A 27,632-nucleotide genomic window follows, 5' to 3' on the forward strand; every position below is an offset into this window, starting at 1 on the left:
CTAGTTTTGTTGACTGTTTCTTTTGCTGTGCAGAAGCTTTTTAGTTTGATGCAGTTTTACTCATTAATATTTTTTTTACTTCCCTTGTCTTGGAGTCAAGTTCACAAAATAACCCTCTGAGACCAAGTTCCATAAATTTAGTGCCTATGTTTTCTTCTATGTATTTTATTCTCAGGTCTTTTAAATTATTTTGTTAAAAAATTTTAATATAGTGTCAAATAACAGCATAATTTCATTCTTTTGCATGTGGCTTTCCAGTTTTCCTAACACCACTTATTGAAGAGACTTTCCTTTTTTCCATGGTATGTTTTTGGCTCCTTTGTTGAAAAGTAGTTGCTTATATATACATGGGTTTATTTCTGGGCTCTCAAGTCTGTCCCATTGGTCTGTGGGTCTGTTTTTCTGCCAATACCAGAGTGTTTTGATCATTTTAGCTTTGTAGTATAGTTTGAAGTTAGGGAGGTTGGATACCTCCAGCTTTGTTCTTTTTTCTCAGTATTGCTTTGGCTATTCGAGGTCTTTTGTGGCTCCAGACAAATCTGAGGTTTTTAAAAAATATATTTTTATTGATTTCAGAAAGGGAGGAGAGAAAGATAGAAACATCAATGATGAGAGAGAATCATTGATCGGCTGCCTCCTGCACAACCCCTACTGGGGATCAAGCCTGCAAGCCGGTCATGTACCCTTGACCGGAATTGAACCCGGGACCCTTCAGTCCACAGTCCGACGTTCTATCCAATGAGCCAAATCCGGCTAGGGTAATCTGAGTATTTTTTGTTCTATTTCTGCAAAAAATGTCATTAGGATTTTGATGGGGATTGCATTAAATCTGTATATTGGACTAGGTAATACGGCCACTTTAACAATGTTAATCCTTCTAACCAATGAACATGGATCATCTTTCCACTTCTTTGTGTCTTCTTCAATTTCTTTTAACAATGTATTGTACAGGTCCTTCCCCTTCTCTGTTAAGTTTATTCCTAGGTATTTTATCCTTATGTTGCAGTTGTAAATGGGACTGTCTTCTTTATTTCTCTTCCTCATATTCTGTGGCGAGTATTAGGAATACAACAGATTTTGTATATTGATTTTGAGCTTGCAACTTGAGCAGACTATTCTCTTCTCCCTCTCTCCTCCGTCTGATACATCTATTATCCTTAGGTTGCTCTGTCCAGTGAGTGAGATAGTTCTCCTAGAGATTTTTCCTTTTCTTAAACTCTTAGTCCTCTCTTCTTTCTCCTGGATCACTTTTAGGTTTTTATCTTTGAGTTTGCTAATTCTTTCTTCCATCTGGACTGCTCTATTTCCAATGCTAATATATTATTCACTTCATTTATTCAGCTCCAGAATTTGTGTGGTTCTTTTTTATAATTTCAACCTCTTTGGTCAAGTACTCCTTTTGTTCATTAACTTTATTCTTGAGTTCAGTAAACTACCTTTCTGAGTTTTCTTGTATATCCTTGAGTTTCTTCATAACTACAATCTTTTTTGTTGTTGTTGTTAATCCTCACCCAAGGAAATTTTTTCATTGATTTTTAGAGAGAGTAGAAGGGAGGGGGAGAGACAGAGAGAAGCATCAGTGTGAGAGAGATACATCGATTGGTTGCCTCCTGCACATGCCCTGATCAGGGCCAGGGATTGAGCCTGCAACCAAGGTACGTGCCTTTGACTGTAATTAAACTTGGTTTACCCTTCAGTCCACAGGCCGATGCTCTATTCATGAATCCAAACCAGTTAGACCCATAACTGCAATCTTGAATTCTCTGTTATTTACATCACTGTCTTCCATTACTTTGATATGATTTCACTTTTCATTTTCTTTCTATGCTTCCGTGTACGTTGGTTGTTCATGGTGCTTGATGGACTATTTCTTGCCCATCAAGCAGTATGCAAGGGTTCATACTGCTTCATGAAGGGGAGTGGACTGTTTCTTTGGGGTAATGCTCTCTTGTTAGATACTGTTTTGCTCTCAACAATTCAGCCAGTTGATAGGTAGGGTGCTTTCTTTTGTTTTCCAGTAGGTGGTGCTACATTGCAAGTTTATGTTTTCTCTTGCACTGTTTGCACCTCTGGGATCATGGGTGTCCTCTCTGTGACCAGCTCATCTTGGTTATGAAGCACCTCCACTGTGATAGGGGAATGGCTTTGTGAGCTCTCAGGCTACCTCCTTTTTCTGCTGGGTTTTTGGCATTGCTGGGCTTTACCAGGGTGTGTTGGGGAGAGGAGGCAAGTCTGTGATCTAGCAGTTCTGCTCCACCGGTCCAGTTAGGGCTGTTGGCCCCCCACTTCCCAGACACCTCTACCTGGTTCTGCTATGATGGGGAACAAGGAAAGGAGATGCCTTTTCAGGGAGATAAACTGCTTCTGTCCTTCTTAAACTGCAGCTCAGCTCCTCCCCTCGCTACCACACTAGCCTAAGCAGCGGTGGGTGTTGAACTTTGTCCGAGGCTACAGTCCCTGTCCTTCCTCCTGTCATGCCTCCAGTATACCCACCTGGAGATGTCCCAATATGTGGCTCTTTCAGGTGTGTCTGTGTGCTGAACAGGGGAATCTTTGTGGAGTTATAGTTGTCTGACTTGTAAATTGAAGGGGAGAAACAATGGAGTCTTCTTATTCTGCCATCATACTGACATCACTCTCATATTAGTGCTATTTTAGTGGTTAATCAACTACTTCATCAATCTAATTTACATACTTCTACCAGATGATTTTTCCTTAAAATATGATTTCATTAGGTTACAGTTTCACTCAAAAAACCTTATGGGCCTCCCACTGCTCAAGAGTTAAGCCCACAGTCCAGAGTTCATCATAGATTTTTAAGTAGTGGCCTTCAAAAAAATCACACCTCCCAGAATTTCCAGCCTGTGTAGTCTTCTACACACTGACGGGTGGGTTGCTTTGGCCAATGGGGGGGGCGGGGGGACCAGCTAGTGTAACTCCCACAGGGGCCTGCACTCTTGCAGGAGGGAGTGAGCCACAGCCTAGTCCAGGTGACTGTAGCTGCAGGAGTCAGACTGAGGGGCCCAGAGAACTGCACTGCCTTTATAGGACCATGAGAAATAATAAACTATTGTTGTCTTACCCATGCCAGTGTGGACCCCAGGTCTGGCTTGGATACTGTCTTTTCTGCCTGAAGTGCTCTATGCAGCCATCTGCCTACTAAAACCTAATATCTATCTGCTAGCTCAGCTCCTACAAGGCCTCCTGCCTGCCCATCCTGTGCTTGTCGTTAGCTATGCGTGTTATCTTGAGTTATAACTGAACTGCTGACTGCACATCTGGACTCTTTAATATAGTAAAAATCCTTCCTAAGGACTTTACAAATTTATCTAAATATCTCAAAGCCCAGCAAAGCCTAGATGGCCTGCATCAATTCTGGAAACACCTTCGGAGTGTGGAATAGTCCCCAGAAGGTGTTAAAGTGATGAGCCCTTTGGGGAGAAGCCTTTTTAGCAGGAGGCTAAGTGGCAGGTTATTCACTGAGTCACCTTGTAAAACTACCTGAGGCAGCAAATGCTAGAAGGAAAATCACTGCAGGTCCTGGTGATTCCCTTCCCAGGGGCATCTCCAGCAATGACTTTGCAGCCTTGTGACTAAGCAGTCACCAAGGGAGAGTCAGCTGTGCAAGGTCCTGCTCTTTGAAGGAGGGAGGGGGCACCTGCAGAAGTCACTGGAGTCACTGATACTGCTGAAGGGTGAGGGAACAAGTCCTAGGCCTGTTGCACTTCCTGACGCTGGAAACATCCGGCAAACGCCACAGAGATGCAGAAGTAAATAAGCAGCCTACTTCTCCAGCAACTACCACAACGGGGCACCCATCATCAAGAGTCTAGTCAGCACCCGCCCCTTACCTGGGGCATGCTCATGTGGAAAGTGTGTGAGGCCACAGGTTTATTTTCAAAATACCAGCAGGAAGCACCCAAAGGTGGGGCATGGTGAAAGAGAAAAATAAGAGCTAGATCTGAAGTCTTTTTCAAACCTAACCATTAGAAACTGAGTGCTCTACTTATGCTCCCTGGGGGTCTTAATGAACCATGCTAGAGGGTGAAACCGGGGTCTGAGTATTTTGGGGGTGATGATTGCTACCAAGAGGAAACTGTTCTGACCAGGTTAGAATTTGGTGTTTGTTAGCACCTCCAGTTTTTAAGGTGATCACTGACAACACTCACCTTTTAGCAGGAAAACACACGTGGAGATGCATGCCAGTTTCCTCCAATGAAATCTTTTCAAACTAGCAGACAAACTGGTTCTCAGAGAGAGTGCTCACATTCATTTTGAAGAAAGCACTCATTATAAATTGAGAATCTAAGTTCAATCTTTAATTTAGATGTTTTTCCATTTAGGCTAAACGTTTAACTTCTCACATAGTCATCAAAAGGGATATACTCAAAGGCAAGAAATTCTTCTACATAAGTAAAAGGAGAATAATTTCTTTGCTGCGGGATACTAACATCAATATTTTAAGTATACATTTTAAATGTTATTAGTTCATAAATAATTTGGTTGAAAAAGTAGAAAACATGTTTTTGGCATTGATAAAGACTGAACCATGTCAAAAAGTATGATTAAATCATTAAAATACATAGCAGCTCTGGCCAGTGTGACTAAGTGGTTAGTGCATGGCCAGAGCACCGAGGGTTGTGGGTTTGATTCCTGGTCAAAGGCGAATACCAGGGTTGTAGGTTGGATCCCCGGCCTCAGTTGGGGCTCGTGCAGGAGGCAACCAATCTCTGTGTCTCTCTCACATTGAAATTTCTCTCTCTCTCTCCACGCCCCCTCCCTCCCTTCCACTCTCTCTCTGTTTAAAAAAAAAAGAAAAGAAGAGAAAAGAAAAGAAATCAATGGAAAAAATGTCTTTGGTGAAGATTAACAAAAAAAAAGAAAATACTTGTACATAACTCATAGTAGCTTATTATTTAATGTACTCATTTCAAACATACTAATATCCTATTATTGCCAAGTTTTGTAGATTAAATTATTTGTAAATAATTTCTACCAATTTAAAGATATTTTAAAAATTTAATATCAAGCATCTAAAAATAATTAAGTAAAATATTTACTGAATGGCTTTTAAAAATATATATATTTTTTTATTTATTTCAGAGAGGAAGGGAGAGGGAGAGAGAAACATCAATGATGAGAGAGAATCATTGATTGGTTGCCACCTGCATGCCCCACACTGGGGATCGAGCCCACAACCTGGGCATGTTCCCTGACTGGGAATCGAACCGTGACCTCCTGGTTCATAGGTCTGTGCTCAACCACGGAGCCACGCTGGCCGGGCCTGAATGGCTTTTATATGTGCTCTATATTTATAAATTTAGAAAACAGACAGACTTACCATTAACAGCTTTTTCATAATTTTTTCCTAGGTTTATTAAATTTCGTAGCCGCGGATTGAACTGTTCCATAACATTCTGGAAAACAAACAGAACAAACAAATTAATAAAGTAAGTGGCCAGCACCAGTCATCTTTAGATGCTGTTACTACACAGAGCCTGGGACACCTATGTGAACCGGTCGGGAATGCTGACTTGAAGACAGTGAAGGGCACAGATGACCGGGGTGCTCACCCTGGTAAGGGGTCTGTAACCAGGCCAGTTCTCCAGTTGTCCAAGGGCTGCCTTGGACCTACTTGTAAATGGAGCAAGTAGTAGACAGGCTGCCTCTACAAAGCAAACCCTGCAGAGGCTGTGAGCCCTGAAGCTGATGCCGCCTGGTTTTAAGTAGGTCAATGGTTGTCATTCTCGTGATGGGAATTTAATTATATGGGTAATGTGTTGGCTATCAATTGGACAGAAATGTCCAAAAGGCTGTGTTTTTACTCTGCCTAATTACAGGGGAGGGAGTGGGGTGAGCGTTGCTGATAGCTCTGGGACACTTTCTTCCTAGGTGGTCACTGCCCCTCACTCCCAGTAATCAGGGCATTTATTAAGTGCTTCTGGAGTAAGTCCTGTGCACTAGGTCTTGTGCACAGCTGTGGACGGGAGACATGGTTCCCTCTCATGGATTTCACGATGCTGTATCTCTGCAGATGCCACACTTTTCTTTTCTTTTTTTAAAATATATTTTATTGATTTTTTACAGAAAGGAAGGGAGAGGGATAGAGAGTCAGAAACATTGATGAGAGAGAAACATCGACCAGCTGCCTCCTGCACACCCCCCACTGGGGACGTGCCTGCAACCAAGGTACATGCCCTTGACCGGAATCGAACCTGGGACCTTTCAGTCCACAGGCCGAGGCTCTATCCACTGAGCCAAACTGGTTACGGCCAGATGCCACACTTTTCAAAACTTGGAGACAAATGCTATGTCAGGTGTAAGGCAATTATTTAGATGTTAGTCTAAATGTAAAATACCCTAAATCTGAAGCTCAGATAAGAAATCATATGTAGGGGACTCCGACTAGGCTCAGAACATACAGTGGCTGAATACATTTGTTCCACCTGCAAACACTGAGCTTCACCATATGAATCCCTCCAGACACATGACTCAAGTCTCTTCAGCCCCTCTCCCGAAATGTTAACACTTGGAGAGGACCAGGCAATATAACAAATGAAAAACTAAGCAACGGCCAAAGGGGCAGATACTTGACACATGCTATTTCAGATATAAAGGTTCTCCATTATGGGTTAGAAGAGAGAGAACACAACTTTTATTTATTTTTATTTTTAATGTTTATTGATTTTTAGAGAGAAAGGAAGGGAGAGGGAGAGATAGAAACATTAATGAAAGAGAGACATTGATCGGCTGCCTCCTGTACACCTCCCTCTGGGGACTGAGCCACAACCTGGGCATGTGCCGTGACCGGGAATTGAACCGGGGACTTCTTGGTTCATGGGGTGACATTCAACCACTGAGCCACACCGGCTGGACCATAACTTTTATTAAATATTTAAAAATTTTATTTATTGATTTGAGAGAGAGATCGATTTGTTACTCCACTTATTTATGCTTTCATTGGTTGCTTCTTGTATGTGCCCTGACTGGAGATCAAACCCACAACCTTGGCGTACTGGAACACTCTAACCAACTGAGCTACCTGGCCAGGGCTAGGAGAACACAACTTTTATTTTATCAAACAGTGATAAAGGCTGATGAAAACCACACCTGCCTCACCTATCCCCACCCCTGACTCACCTATCCCCGCTCCTGCCTGGCCTTACTTACTCCCAAGAGCTATTATTCTTGTATTTACTGTCGTAGTTTTGAGTAATAGTCTTGATTTCTCAATTTTGGGCCATAACAATAGGCTCTCTGCTAGAGTTGATAAAGACATGGCTCTCCTTTCCCCAACCCTTCCTACATAGTTTAATGGCAATTTCCTGTTAAATCAATAGTCAGGGTTTTTTGTTACTTTGTAAATATTGGTCACTACAAATCAAAAAATGTACCAAGGATTACAGTTCCTTTCCTGGTGTATGGACTTTTTGTTTCTTGTGGGATTAACAATTGTCTCACCCCCTCCCCCATGCTTAATTTTCAATGTAGCTACCTTAAATTTTTCCACATGCTCTGTAGGATCTAGCAGAAGCCTATCAATAGTATTTTTCAAATGCACAAAGTTGTCAGCTAATCTTCCATTCACCCACTCCCCCACCCCCACCCAGAACTTCCTCCAAGGACTCTCCGTCCTCTTGCCCAGTCTGGCCTGAGTGTCCCTGCTACGCTGTTGCCCTTGCATGTCCCTTCCTGGTCCTTCATGTTAGACCTCTCACGACCTGGATCACACATCTTCCTCTTTCTTCATTTATTCCTACTTACTGAAGATCATTCTCCAAGAATGACCTAAGAACGGATGTGTGAAAGGTAAATTTGAGTACCTATGTGTCTGAGACTATCTTTATCTTGACATTTGATATTTTGCTAGAGTATTACACATCAAAAGTGACTTTCCCTTAGAACTTGTAAGATAATGTTCCACTATCTTTAATATCCAGTTTTGCTATAGAGAAGTTGGCTATCATTTCTTCTTCCTTTCTATATAACATTTTTTGGGGGAGGAGAGGCGCTTATTTCTGGAAGCCTTTGGTTCATCCCTCCCTCCCTGTGTCCTGAAACTACATGGTTTTTCTCAGTATTTTTTTCATTTATTTAACTGAGCACTCAAAAGGCCCTATCTAATCTACATAGGAAATTATGTCCTTCAGGTCTGAAAAACATCCTGGAGTTATACTCTAAGAATTTTTCCTTTTTTATCTGATTTTCCACTTTTTGTTCTGACAGATATCCTCAACTTTACATTCCTTTCAATTCTCCTACTAGATTTTAAATGTTTTTGATATATTTTTAATTTGGGCTCTGTCAAGTTTTTTTTTTATTATTCCTCTTTATGTATTTATTTTTTTATAATTCCTATTTTTTTATTATCCTTTTTAAAAGTATCCTATTCTTGTTTTATGGAGGCAATATTGTCTCTTATTTCAATAAACTGTAGTTTTGGGTATTTCCTTTCAGTTCCCCATGTTATTTCCTGTTTATTTCTTCTCATTGCTTGGCATCCATCTGTCTTTGGTGTTGGAGGGTTTCAACTGTCTGGGGACCCCTGATCAGTTCTTCGGGAGTAAATCCTAACGTGCCGGCTGGAAGCTTGTGAGTGTGGGGATGCATGCAGGGTGGCTGTGGACCAGCAGGCTTCCTGTGGGGTGACTGACAGGTCGGCTGTAGACAAACTGGCCACGCAGCAGTAGCCAGAGGCCACAGGGTCATTCCAGAGATGTTTCTAATTCCCTGTCCTTGGGTGGGGGAAGGGCCATCACCAGGAGGTCTGCTTTCCCAGTAAGTTAGGGGGGTGGGAATCCCACAGTTTACTGAGCTGATTTTTACTGAATTCCTCTGTTTTTAGCTCTGAGTTTTACTCCCCCACCTCGGTGGGTATTTCCAAGTCACTATATTTTGAGATTAAATCTCCAGTCTGGCAGGCAGAGGACACTACTGGTTGGAGTGGGGAAGGGAACCTGGTAGTTTAACCATCTTATAGAATGCCTGTTACTTCCCGTGTCCCCTCCCTTCTGTGGGGTCTGCTCCTCAGCCTTGGGGTGCTCCAGTGAATGGCTCAGCTCTTATCAACACTCCCTCTGCAGGCTGTTGAGGTTCTCATAAAGCAGTTACTACTCCTCTGCCCATTTCTATCACCCCAAATTTCTTCATGCTTTTTGTCAACTGATATTTCCTTTTCCAGGTCTCTACACTATGGATTTTTAAAAAAATAATATATTTTTATTGATTTCAGAGAGGAAGGGAGAGAGAGAGAGAGATAGAAACATCAATGATCGGCTGCCTCCTGCATGCCCCTTATTGGGGATCGAGCCCGCAACCTGGGCATGTGCCCTGACCAGGAATTGAACCGTGCCCTCCTGCTTCATAGGTCGGTGCTCAACCAGCTGGGCTACACTATGGATTTACAGTTTTTTAAAAAAAGTTCTTTTGCCCTCATTTTAACATATCTTCATTAAAAAAAAAAAGTAGAAAAACACAGGCAGTCTATCCATCGCGCTTCACTGGAAGTCCACTTGTCCTGCTTTATTTAAGCCAGCTGGCTGTTGAAGCCTCTTTCACGACCAGCAGCCACGAGGGCCCCAGCCAGCGCTGACTCCCTCACCAGTCTGTCTGCAAGTTGGGAAAACTACCTGAGCACGGGACCTGTAGCACAACCGCTACTTCCGTCTCTTTCCTCAATTCCCTTGGTTTGTTTTTAAGCTTTTTATTTTGAAAAAGCTTAGGATTCACAAGAAGTTGTAAAAATTGTACAAGGAATTCTTATGTATGCTTCCCCCCAAGACAACTTATATAACCATAGCGCCTTATCTAGCACATTATCAAAACTAGGAAACTGACATGGGCACAACATGATAAACTGAACTGTAGACATTATGTGGCTTGACCAGTTCTTATATCACTCATTTTTTTTTTGAAGAGGTGAACTGATTCTATGAAATTGTATCACATGTACAGATTTGTATAAATCATCCCCTCAATGATAATACAGACCTGTTCTATCAACACAAAGATCTCGCTCATGCTCCCCACTTCAGAGCCACACCCTTCCCCAGTCCTAACCCCTGGCAACCACTGATCTCAATCACTACAGTTTTGTCATTGTGAAAATGTTATATAAATGGAACCATGTGACCTTTTGAGACTGGCTTTCTCACTTGGCACAAAGCCCTTAAGTACCATCCAAGTTTACTGCCTCTTTTTTTTTTTGGCCAATAGTATTCCACAGTATGGAAGTATCACAGTTTGCTCATCCTTATACCCACTGATCATATGGGTTGGTTTCCAGTTTTGGGCAATTTCAAATAAACCTGATACAGACCATCACATACAGGGTTTTGTGTGAATGTGAATGTCCCTATCTCTTAAGATAAACACTTGGGAGTTCAACTGCTGTGTCTTATGGTAGGTGTACGTTTAACTTTGTAAGAAATTGCTAAACTATTTTCAAGAGTGGCCATACCACTTTACATTACCATCAGCAATGCATAAAATTTCAATAATTTAAAAATCAAATAACTTCATTAGAAAATGGTTACTTTCTAATGAAAAGATAAAATGATTTTTCAAAGATCTCACTTAAAATTCTTATAATAATCTTATGAGGCTGAGTGTGGAGGGTAAGAATATAAGGAAACTGAAACAGAGCCAAGCCGGTCCTCTGGCAAACAAGAAGTCACAAAAAGAAGCCCGGACCTTTGTTCTTTCTCAAGACTATCCTTAGTTCCTCGTATCCAAAGAAAGGGAAAATATAACTTGATTTCTTTATATAATTCGTAAAATGTGTACATATAACTCCTATCTTAAAATGTCAAAAACAATGAGTTAACGAGAACTTCCAAAGTTAGCATTCAAGCATAAATCACTATCCAAATGATGCTACTGGAAAAAAAAAAGTTTAAGACTTGAGAGTACAATCAACTTCACAGAAAACACAAGAGTTTTTAAGCTGGAAAGTTCAGCATATACTTCAATTATTTTTCTTTAGGCTCAGCTACAGAAATCTCCCCCCTGTAAATTTTGGCCTCTTTGAACAGTGGAAAATCCATTTCTGCACTGGCTCTTGGCCATTAATTTAGCTATTTTAACTGAAGTACATGTATTTTTAAACCCAAAATCAAAAAAGCAGTGCTTCCTTTGTGTCCCACAAGCTATAAAGTTTTACAGGAGCAGTGGGTGTCCTTGTGAATTGGATGGTCCCATATATTGGGGAGAGGACAGCAGTTGGGTCAAAGGTCATGCTGTGTCAAGGCTTATTAAGACCTGAATTTTTACAAAGCTTAAAATTTATGAAGTATCACTAGTTGTAACAAACATATCCATTTTAATTTAAACTAAGAATAAAAGGTTTAAGATACCAAGTATAAAAAAGATAAATTATAAAAGGTATTAACAGGCTGAGAACCACTATTTTATTGTAGTCAATAACAAAAGCTTAGTACATATTCCACCAGTTACTGGCTGGCAAGGAGAATAATTTGCCAAACTAGTTCCAACCAGAATGAGTTTAATTTTCATTCAGAGAAGAATATGGGTAGCCTCGTCTGAAATGAAACGACCGGCACTATCGCTGTTCACCTGGCCGGACCCCCTGTGAAGAGGGCTGGTTCTTTGGGTAGCTACGCCATAGAGATCACCGAGGATAGGCCACTGGGAACCCCCAGGCACGTTTCACCGGCTTTCTAGCTGGTCCATTTATCGCATGCATTTCCTCTACTCCTCAGGAGTTACAGATCATGAGTTCAAAATGAATTATACAATCTTATGATGGTTTTAACTTCTGCATCATTTAGATTTTTCTTTAAGTTTTGAAAAAAGATTCCCTTTGCCAACCTAGAACTACAGACATGAAGCATAAATTAATACAATTATGACTCAGCGGTTCTTATCCTGTGGGTCTCGACCCCTTTAGCAGTCGAATGACCCTTTCACAGGGGTCGCCTAAGACCATCCTGCATATCAGATATTTACATTACGATTCATAACACTAGCAACATTACAGTTATGAAGTAGCAACGAAAATAATTTTATGATTGGGTCACAACATGAAGAATTGTATTTAAAGGGCCAGAAGGTTGAGAACCACTGAGCTAGATGTTTAAACTGAGCTGACTTTAAATTTTTTAAGAATTGGTTTCTCTTTCTGTTTCTTTGTCCAGTCCTCCCCACAACCAAGGACAAATTACTTGATATTTGAGGGCTTTATTTTTCTCAGTTGAAAAATGTGGGTACTATCCACCCTGGACTAAGCTTTAAAAGTGATTTAAGAATTTCCAAGTAAATGGTTTTAGAACTTGATTCAGGTAGTGTATGAACGCTTGAAATTTTCCAGACTATTTTGTTCTATACAGTCTCATACAAATTGGCATAGCAATATTGCAAATGCTTAAACTAATTCAGTGTCATGTGACAAGAACATCTGTTAATAAGGATTAAATATTTGAGAATACTTCTAGACAGACGTCATTCATAGAAAATCTCACTTCCTCCTTCCTCGTGTTCTTGGAAGCTGCTGTTCTGGATCAACATTGTCAATACTTGATTATGTCCCTGCCTTTAGGGACAATATTAGTGAGTAAATGTAGTAAAAAGGCAGCTGTTTGTGGCTAACAGATGGCTAGAAGAGTCATGTTTTTCAAACTCATCTTGAATGGGGGCACAAGCCAACTACAGGAAAATTAGACAACTGATATGCTTTTTGTTTGAAGTATTAAACTAGGGCAGAAAAACTCAGATTCAAATATATAAACACACAAAAAATGTTCCCCGTCACTTAAATGTGAACAAAGTTCCCTTTTAGTCTGTATTGTATATTTATGCTACTAGCTATTAGTGTGCACTATAAACCAATTTAAAACAAGGTTTATAAATCAATTTGATATAATTTGTAACATGCCATCCCCATAGCAATGAGCCTGAAAAAAACTTCAGCCTGTCCTGGCCAGTGTGTCGCAGTTGGTTGAACATCATCCCATGCACCAAGAGGTCGCTGGTTTGATTCCCCATCAGGGCACAAGCCCGGGTTGCAGGCTCAGTCCCCAGTAGACGGTGTGCAGGAGGCAGCTGATCTATGTTTCTCTCTCCACATTGTGGTTTCTTTCTCTCCCTACTGCCCCGTCCCTCTCTTTCCTTACCTCTCCTTAGCCTTTCCTCTGTCCCTCTCTTTCCTTACCTCTCCTTAGCCTTTCCTCTGTCCCTCTCTTTCCTTACCTCTCCTTAGCCTTTCCTCTCTCTCTAAAACATATTTAAAAAACAACTTGGGCCTGGAGTCCTTGGGCAAATCACCACCCCGCTGAGCCTCAGTCTCCTCCTCCATAAAATGGAAAGAACAATCATTTCCACTTCATGAGGTGTATGAAGTCAATGAGTAATAACTAATACTTAACAGAGTACTTACTCTGTGCTCTTCCAACTACTCTTAGTGCACACCAAATCAGTGCGGCAATTAACATTGAAGACAGAAGCTTTCAAACATCAGTCAACTCTTCAAATGGAGAAACATTCCTATTTCCACAGGTGTCTCCAGGTATCTCACTTCCACCCTGTAACTTGCAATAAATGATACTAGCTCTCCGGCTCAAAGTGTCATGTTAGGAGGAGAGAGACCATGAATACAAAAACCTCAAGAAAGTGTGCAGCACAAAGGAAATCAAAAGTGTTATTACATTCTGCTTTATCCAGTTGAGAACATTTTATTTCTTTTCCATCTGAGAACCCTTCTGACATTGTTGGAGTGCTGCCGTTTCATCAGGCTCTATGTCTACTATTTCCCATGGATTGTCTCATTAGATCCTAACAACATGATTATTATTACGCCCATTTTACAGATGAGACAACGCATCTTTGAGATGGTACATTAAACACCTTACTGAGGTCCCACAGGCAGCAAGAAGCGGTCAGGCCCGGCAACCTCCCTACTGACCTTTGCACTCACTCCTCTGACCTTGAAACAAGTTCCTTGAAGCAGTTGTGCAATAAAAGTGAGATGAAAATGCTTTTATGATATAGAACCCGTTTAGTGTGAGGAATTACAAAAATCTCTACAATATTTTGTTTTTAGAAGTTTTCTTATAATCTTACTTCTGATTTTTTATGGATATAATGAATCTAATAGCATCCCAATATGGTGGACCAATTCTGCCCAGGCAAACAAATATTTCTGACCTCCTTTTCTTTCCTTTAAAAAAAAAGAGAGAGAGAGAAAAGAAAAAGAAGATTCTACAACAACCTCACAAGAATTAATAATGAATAACACTGTCATATTGATTTCCTTTGCTGAAAAGGGATTAAAAGTAAAACATTACAGAACTACATTACAAAACCACAGGATGCCTAATCACCTCATCCAAGTCTCATATCTCGTTTTTTCTTCCCCAGAGGAAACTGTTAATTAAGACTGCTGTTAGCTTCCTAACTTACTAAAAAGTATTTTATGCTTTTATATACACATTTAGTTATGGTTAATAATTGTTTTGTGCATTTAATAAATGGTATCATATAACACAGTTCACTTTCACACCTTACTTTTTTAATTTAACATTATGCCTCTGAGACCTGTCCACCTTGGTACATATTGACTGAATTTATTCTTATTTAACTTCTCTATGGTATCGCAGAAACACCAGAAGAAAAAGAAGAAACCCCTAGAGCAGCGGTTCTCAACCTGTGGGTCGCGACCCCTTTGGGGGTCAAATTACCCATTCACAGGGGTCGCCTAAGACCATCAGAAAACACATATATAATTACATATTGTTTTTGTGATTAATCACTATGCTTTAATTATGTTCAATTTGTAACAATGAAATTGGGGGTCACCACAACATGAGGAACTGTATTAAAGGGTCACGGCATTAGGAAGGTTGAGAACCACTGCCCTAGAGATTTCACAGTGAACGGTTTAGCAGAAGCTTTTGCAGACTTCAACAAGCTCCTTAAAAAGTTTCAAACATGGACCTAGCCGGTGTGGGTCAGTGGTTGAGCACTGATCTATGAACTAGGAGGTCACAGTTTGATTCCCAGTCAGGGCACATGCCTGAGTTGTAGGCTCAATCCTTGGTAGGGGACGCATGGGAGGCAGCCAATCAATGATTCTCTTTCATCATTGATGTTTCTCTCTCTCTCTTGCTCCCTTCCTCTCTGAAATCAATAAAAAATATATATTTTAAAAAAAAAGGTTCAAACATGGATCCCAACTCGAAAAGGTTTTTAGTAATAGGAATGTACATGGTGGATTTTCTGCTTATAAGCAAATGTGATGAAAAATGAAACAAATTAAACCACATGGACATACAGATTGTCCCCCCCAAAAAATGTGTATACACTTAACAGCCGATAGCTCAATTGATGTTTCCTTCTTTTTAGATTTAACTCATAGAAATCAATAATTATTCAAAGTGTATATACATTTTTGGGGACATCCTGTACTTCTGAAAAGAGTGATACCTCCTCAAGAAGAGCCTCAGGCAGGTCTTCCAGGTGTTCCAGAGGAGGACATGGTTATCATGGGAGGTCACAGCTCCATGCCAGTTATTGCCCCTGAAGCCCTCCCACTGGGAAGAGATGTGGAGGTGGGGCACAGTAATAATGGCGATCCTGACCCCGTGTGTGTCTGTCTTGGTTTTTAACAAAAAGGTTAAAACAAAATTTAAACAGAAATAAGGTTTATAGAATAAAGACAAAGAAAAAAATGTTTCTGTACAGCTGTACAATGTGTTTGTGTTTTAAGCTAAGTGTTATAAGAGTAAAAATATTAAAGACATTTAAAAGTTTATAAGGTAAAAAAGTTACATGAGTGCTCGCTTCGGCAGCATATATACTAAAATTGGAACGATACAGAGAAGATTAGCATGGCCCTTGCGCAAGGATGACACGCAAATTCGTGAAGCGTTCCATATTTTTTATATGTAATACTCTTTGTAATACTTTAAGAAATAAAAATTATTAAAATATATAAAAAAAAGCTTTCCTTTCTCAATATACCAAATATAGATTTTGTAAATGTAATTATAAAATAAAGTGTTACTACCAAAAAAAAAAAAAAAAAAAAGTTACATGAAGCTAATGTTCATTTATTATTGAAGGAAAAACCCTATTTTTAATAAATTTAGTGTAGCCTAAGTGCACAGTGTTATAAAGCCTACGATCATGTGCAGTACTGTCCTAGCCTTCACACTCACTCACTCACCACTCACCCAGAGCAATGCCCAGTCCTGCAGGAGTCCTGCAGGCTCCATTCCTGGCAAGTGCCCTATACTGGTGTATCTTTTTATCTTTTATACTGTGTTTTTACTATATCTGTTCTATGGTTAGATAGGCAAATACTTGCCATTGTGTTACAAATGCCTATGGTATTCAGTACAGTAACATGCTGCACAGGTTTGTAGCCTAGGAGCAGTGCGCTATACCTTACAGCCTAGGTGTGTAGTAGGCTGTACCATCCATGCCTGTGTGACTGATGTTCACACAAGGACTAAACTGCCTTGTGATGCCTTTCTCACAATGTTCTTGTCACTAAGCAACGTATGGCTGTGTAAGTTACTCTCAGCTCTCATGTCTATCACAGATTAATGTTACTAGTGACTTGTCATGGTAACAACAGGGTGGAAGAGGCACCAAAAGCCTGGATATTACCTGCAATCAAGCAGGTTGGGCTGTGCCCACCCCTTCTCCAGGCCCATCACTGTGTTCCAGGCACAACGGCTTCCGGGCTGTTGTCAGACCAGGCCAACCCCATTCCCACAGGGAGTTTTTACTCCCTCTCCTTCTGCCAGAAGGCTCTTCTGGATCCCCACCCACCTGGGTCTCAGCTCTCAAAGACCTCCCTCCATCCTCCTCCCTCGGATGGTAGCAGCTCCAGCCTCCCTCTCTCCAGTAGTTCCTTGCTTCTCTTTTTTTTTCAAAAGGCTACTCACATGATGTTGCTGTCTACTCTGTCTCTTTAGTAGGAACCATATGTAAACCAAGGCCAAGGACCACTGCACCTCCAGCACCAAGAACAGTGCCTGGACCATCTGACCCCAAAGTGCCCCATCAGCAGCAGGACTGAGAAATGGAATGTACGAGTTCACAGATGAACCGGCCGCAAGATGTACCTTCCACTCATCTGAACACACTGCTGCAGACACAATGACCCAGCAGGCCAATCAGCCTAGAAAATCGGGGATGAGGTAATGAGGCCACTGCTTTCTACTTCTTTAGCTCAAAGTAATAGCTCCAACCAAGGGTCACAAAAGCTGCAAGGTTCTGCCTTCTACCTATGAAGGCATAATGGCCTTAAAAAAATCAAAAAATGCTAGGGCTTTCTTTGTGAATTTTGCTTCCTAACTCTACATTTTTCCAAGTTGACATTTAAATTATTTAGGTATTGGTCAATAATATGGCCCTTAAAAAAATACCTTGCTGGAAATAACTCAAATGTCCATCAACTGGTGAAAAGGTGAACAGATGTGGTACATCCATAAAGGGAATATTATTGAGCCAGGAAAAATACAGTACTGACACACTACAACACAGATGAACTCCATTATGCTAAGTGAAAGAAGCCAGTCGCAAAAGAGCATGTGTGGCTGCATTTTTACGAAATGTCTAGAAAGGCCAAATCTATAGAGACCAAAAATGTATTAGTGATTGCCTAGGGGTGAGAATGAGAAATGGAAGCTAATATGCACAAAGGACCTTTTTGGGATAAAGGAAATGTTATAAAACTGGATTGTGGTGATGATTACGCAATTCTGCAAATTTACTAAAAATGACTGACTTGTACATTTAAAACCAATGAATTTTACAGTTTATAAATTACACCTCAATAGAGCTATTTTTTTTATTCTAAAAAGGAACTCCCCCCCCCCCCCCCCCCCACACACACACAGCAATAACAAAGAGCCTTGGCTCTGTTGAATGTTCCAGGCTGCTGAGGATTAAGGTTCTACATCAGGGTTGGGGACTGTCCGGCCCACAGCCGTATAAGGCCCCTGAAATCATTTAGTTTGGCCCTACCAAGGCATTAGGGGTGAGTTAATGAATGTCTAACCAAATACAGAAGACGAATGTTTAAGCTGATAATTTTGTATGGCCCTTGAATGACATTATACCCTGGTAAATATCCAAATGGCCCTCGGCAGAAAAAAGGTTCCCCATCCCTGCTGTACATCCTTACTGCTATGGAAGGCCATGGAGCTGTGTGCCTGCTCATTCCTAGGTTGCCTCTACCTAGCCTGCCCCAAGAAGAGCCAGACACATTGAGATGCAGGTCAGCCAATCTCCTTTGTGAACACTGACTGTTCCAGGACCTGCCTGAAAAGTGCTACTGTCCTGCAAAGCATTTATGCCCACGTAGCTGTTTGCAGCAACGTCCCCTCCTCCCATGAAAATCAATTGGACCCATTAGTAGAAAAAGATAACCCAGCTATTTTGAGACAAATCTCTGCTGGATTAGCAGTTGTCTTTCCAGCTATGATTGGGGAAGGAGCTTGGCAAATATGTCTCCAGGCAATAAATAAAAAATTGGGTAATTACTGTGTCCTTCTAAGGCAGTTTCATAGGAAATCTTCAGCCCCCAGAGATAACGCTCCATGAAACTTCCACTGCGGCTTAAACACTGTTCTGCCTTCATTTTTCCTTTCCTTTCTTTATCCATAACCCAGGCTTGGGTTTATAAAAAAATGATTTCTGCCAAAGTGGTCCTTCAGAGTGCAGAGGGCATGCTAGAGAGGAAGCCCTGAGCCCCACGGGGTTACCTGGCTCCATCCCTCCCATGTGACCCGAGCATGAGAAGCCACTGGGCTAGTGGTCAGCAAGCACAGGGCCACCTCTTTGGGCTTCTCCTCTCCTAGAATATTCTCAGAGAATTCTGAAAACACTGACTGGATCCTGAGTTTCTTAAGAACCAAGTGATGAGAACCAGTGTGATTGTCTGGAAAGGTATGTGTTGCCACCTGCTAAGATACATTACTAAAAGTACGTCTCCATGACCTTTTATTTCATTGTTTAAAGAAAAAGATTTCTGCGACAAACTCCGCTTTCCCTATCCCCTACTCATTGAGGCAGCAAGAACTATTCTGAAGCAAAAGCATAATTAAGCAAAACAAAAAGGTACCAACACACTGGTGGGGAACAGTAAGGGTGTGTGTCTTATAATGGTTCAAACCTTTTGGATGAAATTATCAAGTGAATCTAGAAAAATTAAGTCCCAGAGCTGTCCCACCCAGTAAATTAGTGTAAGAATACAGGTTTTCATTTTTTTTAATGTGGAGGGAGAACCAAATTATGGGCAATCTGAATTCATGACCATCTGATAAAGTAACCTGAAGAAAAAATAATGGTCTGAACCTAGTTTAACACTAGAATGTTTCATTCGAGACAAAAGTTTTATAGTTGTCTGAGGGTGGGATCATTTGAAACCACTTTTCCTTGTAGTTTAAATGCAGACAATCACACTGGGGCCAGGGGCCAGCATGTTCTCTAACTCTATGTAGTTATATCTTGGAAGTGCCAAGAAAGCTTTTGGGGCTGAAAGCAGGTGCTCCTAGCCTTAGCAATTAGGAGGTTATCAGATACTGTACCAACGTCCAGGCCACACTGGCTTTCATTGGCCAGGGGATATGGGGACCCGTCTCAGAATTCAAGCAATTTTTGGACCTTGAACTTCAGAGAGAGGGAGTAGTAAGATCGAAGTAAAAACCACTTCTTGAAATTCCAACTATGATCATACAAGTATCCATTTTTGCTTGGTGTGTAGAGGTACATGTTCTTATTTGAAAGAATGGAAGCATAGTCCTTCCTATAGCTAGCTACAGACCAGGACAACTGCTATATAACTTTCAATCACAATCACAATCTCTTTTCTGGTATTTTCCTGTGTGAATGTGCGTGTTTGTGTGTGTGAGAGAGGGGGAGAAGGGGGAAAGGGGAGAGATGAATGGATGAGATTACAGCAAGTACTAGATATTATGTGCACTTACGTTTCACTCCACTAACTCTGTAAAACCCTTCTCACATTTGGGCCTTTGAAACAACATACACTGGTTCAATCTTTACTGTAGTATACCTACAGCGAGCCCAAGCCCAGCCCTATGCTAGATGGAGAGAACACAAAGATAAATGAGGAAAGAGTTCCAGCCCTTGAAAAATGCAGTCTAATAGGGACACAGGCAGAAAAAAGCCCAAGGCGATCCAGATTGATGTAGCGAAAATAAGACATGCAAACACCTTTACTATTACTTGAATATAATTTAGAAATATATAACTTTATCACAGACAAATGTCTTATGCTAAGGACACAGTAACTGTTTAGTTCCTGGGTTTTAAATAGCTGTCAAAGGATTCACACGCTGAAGGCCATGGAGCACACCAGACTGTCTGGCTAAGTGTCCCTGCCTGCCCGGCTGCTTTGAAAAGGTGTGCCCTGGAACAGAGCAATGAACGTATGGGACAGAATGTCTCATGTGCTCCACTGTTTGTTTAGAACGCCCCAAAGTACTTGCTAGGTAAGAGGAACTTTACTAGATCAAAGTAAATTGCTGATTTCACATAGCAAGTGACATTCTTTTTTCTTCTTTTTTAGTTCACTAGTTCTTTCAAATAATAGTATCTGGAGTAATCCAGAAATTCTAGAACACTTCATTCAACCAGACCCCAGGAGATGGGTCATTCTGCTTTGTATTAAAATCACAGCCCATACAGTTTGTTAAAAACAGCAAAAATAATTTTAAAATAATTCAAGTTCATTACTTATATGTCTCAAATATCAGTCAGGGGAATCAAAATTTCCAACATTCTTTTCTGTTGTTGTCTCTCATCTACTTCTCTCATACATCCAACTTTCCAAATTGCCTAAGACACTCCTCATGAACTTAACCCACACGTATATTATAATTTCCCTTCTTTCTTCCTATACTTCCATTACAAGATGAAATAAAGTCGAAAGAACTCTAGGAGAGAGGGTGGGGAAGAATGATGCTGGGCAGGCCACAGTGGAGGGGAAAGGCCGGAGACACTAAAATTTGGCACTGTTGTCCTATCGTAAGCTATAAATGGTAGATAAGGACAGACTGTCTTTCTCCCAGCGTGGGTCCCAGTGGTGACCCCCCACCGCTTGGCTCAGCTGTGACACAAAAGAGAACAGATGCAGAAAGAATGAGTGTAGGTGGTAAGCTAGGCACATATATAACAGGTTGCCAAAACATGGAAGCTATTATTTTGAGTGCTATCCCTAGTCCCACCAGCAATGGAGTAGGTGAGGATTTTAGTTACAACTGTGTGATACATACAGCCCTTCAGTATTTACTCAACAAGTATTTCTGAGTTCTTACTATGCAACAGCACAATGAAGATTAAATACACACACACACACACACACACACACACGCGCGCACGCGCACACACACACACACACACACCCCTTAAGGAGTGGAGAGCTCACTGACAGAGAAAAATGTGTGCCAATAACTGTTCAACACTGTTCTTTAATATCTACTCAGCTCCACCTCTGTGTCAGTCACCCTGGGGATAAGATACCAGGGATAAGCAGTAAACAGATGAAAATCAATGCTCTTGTGGTGGTTACAGCGTTGCAAACACAGGCCCCTACGCTGAAGGCTAGCACACTGTTCTAAGTGCTTTCATGTTTTATCATGTTCAATCGTCACAACCACCACATGAAGTGGGTACTGTTATCATCTTACTTACAGGTGAGAAAACTGAAGCACATTGGGTCACGTGGAGGAAGAATATGGCATTACCAAGTACATAAAAAAATGTGGGCTAACACCAAGGCCGGACTGGTTAGCTGAAGACATTGTCTTCTCAAAGGGCACAACTGGACTGTCAGGAACAACGTTTACAGTGGGTTTCACACCTTGAAATATTCAGTAATGTCAGATGTAGCTGGTGTCTGGCACCTAAGCTGCTCCAAGTGTACAATGAAGCCCATGTTGTGATAAAATATGCCAATGAGTCTATTAGCGCCATTAAAGTTTTATAACAAAAAATCATAACACTTAAATAAGGAATTATCATTGTGATTTTCCTGATTTTCTCTTGTCACTTGAGTTTTTGTGGCCAGAAATGAACTGGTCTGTTAGCTTAGGTCTTGGATATCTGCACCTGACAGGCACATGAAGGAGACCAAGGTTGTCTCCTGTACTCCTCTCCCTCCCCCTACAAGCAGGGGCCTCCCTTCTCATAACCCAGAACAGGGGAAGGCCAAAGAGCAGCACTTACGGTGCCTGGCTGTCGACTCATCATCTGAAATCTGCTCTGACCCCCAAACCCAATCCATCTCATGTTTACTCTAGGCCACGTGTTCTAATCACCTGAACTTTTACCCCTTCTTACTTTTGACAGGCTGTTACTACTTCTTTTGCACCTTTCAAGGATGCAGCTGCTTGTAACGTCAGGAACAAGACCTTTAAAAGATAACTGTAAGAACTGGAATTTGGATGGTCTCAGTTTAGAATTCTTTTTCTGCTCCATTCAGTCTCAGGTGAGTAAATGTTAAAAATGTACTCCCCACAAGTAATAATTAAGGGAAAACAGGATTTTAAACTAGGTTTATCTTTGAAATGTTAATTTGCCAAACAGAGAAAGAAAAGGGCACTGCCGGGAGCCGGTCCATCCTTGCTGTTTCAAGGGACCTGGCATATATGGCATACTGTTCTTAATATGTTTGCTCACCTTCTTGGCGCTATGTGTTTTAACCAAGGTCACCTCTCCGAGAAAGGTTGTTTCCCCAGGTGGGGATCTTTCCCTGAGGTTAGGGAGGGGATACAACCCCTTAATTAAGTGCCAGGCGGGTAGTTAAGCTACATAATCTTTACTCCCTGGAATGGAGATAAGAAACGCTCTAACGTTTGTAATAGAAATTGACAGGATTAAAATCGGCTGGTATAGGTACGGATGTAACAAGACAATAAACATCAGATCCTCATCAGTTCCTCATCAGATCCACATCAGAACCTCATCAGCTCCTCATCAGCTCCTCGTCAGATCCTCGTCAGAACCTAGCCAGAGAACATGGCAAAAGGTCCTGGACAGAACCTGGCTACAGAACTTCACTGGAGAACCTAGACAGAACATGGCAAAAGAACCTGGATAGAACCTGGCTAAAGAACCTGGTGACTGAACCTGGCTGGAGAACCTAGCGAGAGAACATGGCACCAGAACTTGGTTGGAGATCCTGACCAGAACTTCGCTGGAGGTCCTAACCAGAACTTCGCTGGAGATCCTGGAGGGAGAACCTCGCTATGCTGATCAACTGAAAGCTGACCCCGTGCCATTCCTTCTTCGCCAACTCCGTCCACACCTTTGGGGATCCCTGGACCCGTTGGGGTTGGACCCCAACAGGGCACATTTTAGTTTAGTGTTTAAAACCTTTTGCCTACTAAAATGGAATATATATCTATATCAACTGCTTTTTTTAAAACACGTAAACATTATAAAAGTCATCCACTCACAAAAGAAAACGTAAACATTCCAAAAGGTAGACTATAAGTGAGAAGTCTCCTTCAACCCTACCCAAGAGTAAACCACCACGATGTTTTGATATTTTTTGTGAAGGAATTGCTACTGTTTAGGGACTTTTAAACCTCCAAAGTACCATATAAATAAAGTGGCAAACCTGAGGGCATCTTCCCCTGCCTGCTGTTCTCTCTAAAGCACAGGTAGCCCTAGAACAGAAGGCCAGAGTGAACCCTTGGTTAGGTCTCGTGGGGTGCTCATTTACTTTGTTCCCTGGGTTGGCAAACACATTCTGGAATACTTTTCATTTAGTTTTGAATAAGAGAGAAACCAGCAACACTTTATCTTATTTTATACAAGTCTCAGCTTTATCCACAAAGGTTTGAGGCAGCTGTTACAATCAAAACACAGTCCCTAAAAACATGATAAACTAGAAAGACACTCAAGGTCTGGGAAAACATAAATAGAAGTGTAGAACCAAGGCTGAAGAAAATAACAAAAGTATACAGGCCTGAAAGGTCACAGAGCTGTAATTACTCTGTACACATCCACAAGTTACAAAGTTTACAGAGGAAATGATATCCAATAGCGGTAGACAGGAACACCAAGAGGATGTTCTCCTGGCCAATGTCCACAAGCCACTATATGTATTATAATATGCATGTTTTATTACCTGTTAAAAAAAAGTCCTCTATGGGTTACAGGAAAGAAAGTGATTTGAAAAGTTCTACTCCATTGGCTTAGAAAAGGTTCATTGAACTCAATCAGATTACAGCATAATTTGGGGTATGTTTTATGTAGGAATTTTTGCAACGTGTAGCAAATATGCTTTAAAATGCACCTACCCTCTGACTCACATTCCCTGCTGGGAATTTACTTTAGGAAACACCACCCATCTGTGCAAAGCTTTACCTGCAACAATGCTCACTGCAGTGTCTTAAGAGGAAGTACTGGCAATGATTTTATGTCAAACAATAAAGGACTAGATCAATAAATTATGATGAAGCCCTAACTGGTTTGGCTCAGTGGATAGAGCATCGGCCTGCAGACTGAAATGTTCCAGGTTCGATTCTGATCAAGGGCATGTACCTTGGTTGCAGGCACATCCCCAGTGGGAGTTGTGCAGGAGGCAGCTGATCCATGTTTCTCTCTCATCGATGTTTCTAACTCTATCCCTCTCCCTTCCTCTCTGTAAAAAAACAATAAAATATATTTAAAAAAAATAAAGTAAATTATGATGAAGAATGAAGTTCTGTGGTCACCAAAACGAGGCATAGAATACTGACTAACATGGAAAGATGTACTGAAAAATATTGGGAAGAGGGACAACAAGTTAATACGGTCATCTCTGAGTTGTGGGTTTCCAGGTGACTTTTACTTGCAGTATAAATATTCATAGAAATTTTGGAAATTTTCTGGCAGCAGCTCTGGCCAGGTAGTTTACTTGGTTTGTGTCCTGATACACCAAGGCTGTGGGTTCAATCCCCGACCAGGGCACAAGAAGCAACCAATGAATGCATAAATAAGTGGAACAACAAATCGATGTTTCTCTCACTTGCAAATCAAGAAATTAAAAAAAAAATCTTTTTAAGGAATTTTCTGGCCGCAGAGAAAAATATAGTTTAAAAAAACAGATTAAAACCGAAACACATACCTAAAAATATTAATGACTGTTGGAAATACTAAGAAGTGTAATTTGGCAGACTTGTTCTCAAGCACGTACAACCTAAGTGGGGATAAGAGCCAATTAAAAATAACATTTCCGCCCTGGCTGGTGTTGTTCAGTGGTTAGAGTGTCAGCTCATGAACTGAAGGGTCTCGGGTTCGATTTCCCGTCAAGGGCATGTACCTAGGTTGCAGGTTCAATCCTAGCCCCAGTCTGGGTGCATGTGGGAGGTAGCCAATCAATGTGTCTCTCTCACATTGATGTTTCTCTCTCTCTCTCTCTCCCCTCCCTCCCTTCCACTCTCTCTAAAAAAAAAAAATCAATGGGAAAAAAATATCCTCTGGTGACAATTAACATACACAAAAAATAACATCTCCTTCAGAAAGTACTAGCCTTAAAACCTCTTAATTCAACTGCAACTCACTGAAATTCTTTTAAAAAACCATACATTTGCAAGAAGTCATATTAAAAAAAGGGAAAGGTACTTTCATTAATATTCAATTAACAATAAAATTCAATTAACCAGCCCTGGCCAGTTTGGCTCGGTGGATAGAGCATCAGCCTATCGACTGAAGGGTCCTGGGTTCGATTCCAGTCAAGGGCACATGCCTGGGCTCAATACCCAGTAGGGGGCGTGCAGGAGGCAGCTGATTAATGATTCTCTTTCATCATTAATGTTTCTATCTCTCTCCCTCTCCCTTCGTCTCTGAAATCAATAAAAATATATATATATATATATTTTTTTTTTCAAAGGACAGCTTTTTTTTTTTTTTTTTAATATATTTTATTGATTTTTTACAGAGAGGAAGGGAGAGAGATAGAGAGTTAGAAACATCGATGAGAGAGAAACATCGATCAGCTGCCTCCTGCACATCTCCTACCGGGGATGTGCTTGCAACCCAGGCATATGCCCTTGACCGGAATCGAACCCCGGACCTTCCAGTCCACAGGCCGACGCTCTATCCGCTGAGCCAAACCAGCCTTGGCAAAAATATATTTTTAAAAATTCAATTAACCATAACTCCATATGCTCCCAGCATTCCAGTTTGTTTACATCTATGCCCCCAACATCTCTTACACAAACCTTTTGATGTGTTCAGTTTTGACAGTTTTAGAATCTAAGAAAATTCAATGTATGTTTTATCCTACTGAATACAGCTGTAAGGTCTCTCACAGGCCCATGTTCCCAGGTCCTGGCTCTGTCTCTGGACATTAAGTAATCCCTGTGGAGACCAGGCTCCTGCCAAGGTTGCAGATGTCCAACTAGTAAGCCTGGGACAAATGGTTTTGTTTGTTTTGCTTTTAATTAAAAGTGTTTACTTGCTTCCACCCATCAGAGACACCAAAATAAAAAGGAAGGAAAACACCAACCTTTGGTGAGGAGGTAAAGCAATAGGAATTCTGATACACTGCTGGTGGGAATGTAAATGGATGCAATCGCTTTGGAAAACTGCCTGGCAGTTTGCACCAAAACTAAATATTCAAATACCTTATAACCCAGCAAATCCGATCCTATGGATATACCTAAGAGAAAGAACACCTATGCCCATCAGACATGCACTAGAATGTCCACAGCAGCACTATTCATAATAGCCTGGAGTAGTGTGAAAACTATCCCAAGGCCTCTCAAGAGAAGTGTGATATATTGACACAGTGGACTACTATACAGCAAATGAGCTAACTACAATTCTTCCAATACTATGGGTGAATCTGACAAACACGTAGTGAAAGAAGGCAGACAAAATAGGCAGAACTAATTTTAGTGCAGTGAGAAGTCAAGAGAGTTATCTTGGAGGGGGTGTAGCACCTGGAAGAGGGTATATGAAGGACTTTGAGGGGCTGGTCATGGTCTGCTTCTTGATCTGGGTGCTGGTTATACAGCCGTGTTCCGTTTGTGACAATTTAGTGACTATACACACCTAAGCACACCTTTCTGTGTGTGTCTGTTTTAAAATCCTCACCCGAGGACATTTTCATTGATTTTTAGAGAATGGGGAAGGGAGAGAGAGAGAAACATCAATGTGAGAGAGACACATCAATTGGTTACCTCCCGCACACACCCCGACCAGGGCCAGGAATCAAACCTGGGTCCTTTCGGTGCAGGGGACAACACTCCTACAGACTGAGCCACACCCACCCAGGGCTCCGTGTGTCTATTATAGCTCAATAAAAAAGTTTTAGAAATAAAAACATATTTTAAAATGACAACAAAGGTTAAATTAGTGTTTCCACTGCTTTTAGAACCATTTTTACTTTGGAACTGCAGAAGAAACAGCTGTGTGGAAGGTGGGGGGAAACAAAAATCCAATTTGTTGCAATTCCATGCACATTAGGATTCCCTTGCAAGTCTGCCTGTGGCTGATTACAGTGGAAATGCAAGGCAAGAATTCATGCCCAATACTGGCATAATGTCACAAACTCAAAAGCAACCTGAAACTTGTGAATGGTGTCACCTGTCCAAGTAGTCCCAGTCTCCCAGGCTTCACAATAAAGGCCGCTGCTCTGTCTGCAGAGC

General features: G+C 41.2%; 1 protein-coding gene and 1 non-coding gene across 3 annotated transcripts in view; one reads left to right on the forward strand and one right to left on the reverse strand.

Annotated features, from left to right (window-relative positions):
- BAIAP2L1 (BAR/IMD domain containing adaptor protein 2 like 1) overlaps positions 1-27,632 on the reverse strand; it is a 76,072-nt gene that overhangs the window by 43,581 nt on the left and 4,859 nt on the right. For both annotated transcript variants that reach the window (XM_070414352.1, XM_070414350.1), the window contains exon 2: positions 5,342-5,417. In XM_070414352.1, coding sequence (XP_070270453.1) covers positions 5,342-5,417 — 76 coding nt within the window. The remainder of the gene's footprint in view (positions 1-5,341; positions 5,418-27,632) is intronic.
- LOC139011983 (U6 spliceosomal RNA) lies at positions 15,788-15,894 on the forward strand. The gene has a single exon (XR_011471772.1). It is a non-coding gene; the product is annotated as a U6 spliceosomal RNA (small nuclear RNA).

This window comes from Myotis yumanensis, unplaced genomic scaffold (assembly GCF_028538775.1).
Source record: "Myotis yumanensis isolate MYYU_CA2020_CCGP unplaced genomic scaffold, mMyoYum1.0.hap1 SCAF_5, whole genome shotgun sequence".
In the NCBI taxonomy this organism is placed as follows: Eukaryota; Metazoa; Chordata; class Mammalia; order Chiroptera; family Vespertilionidae; genus Myotis; species Myotis yumanensis.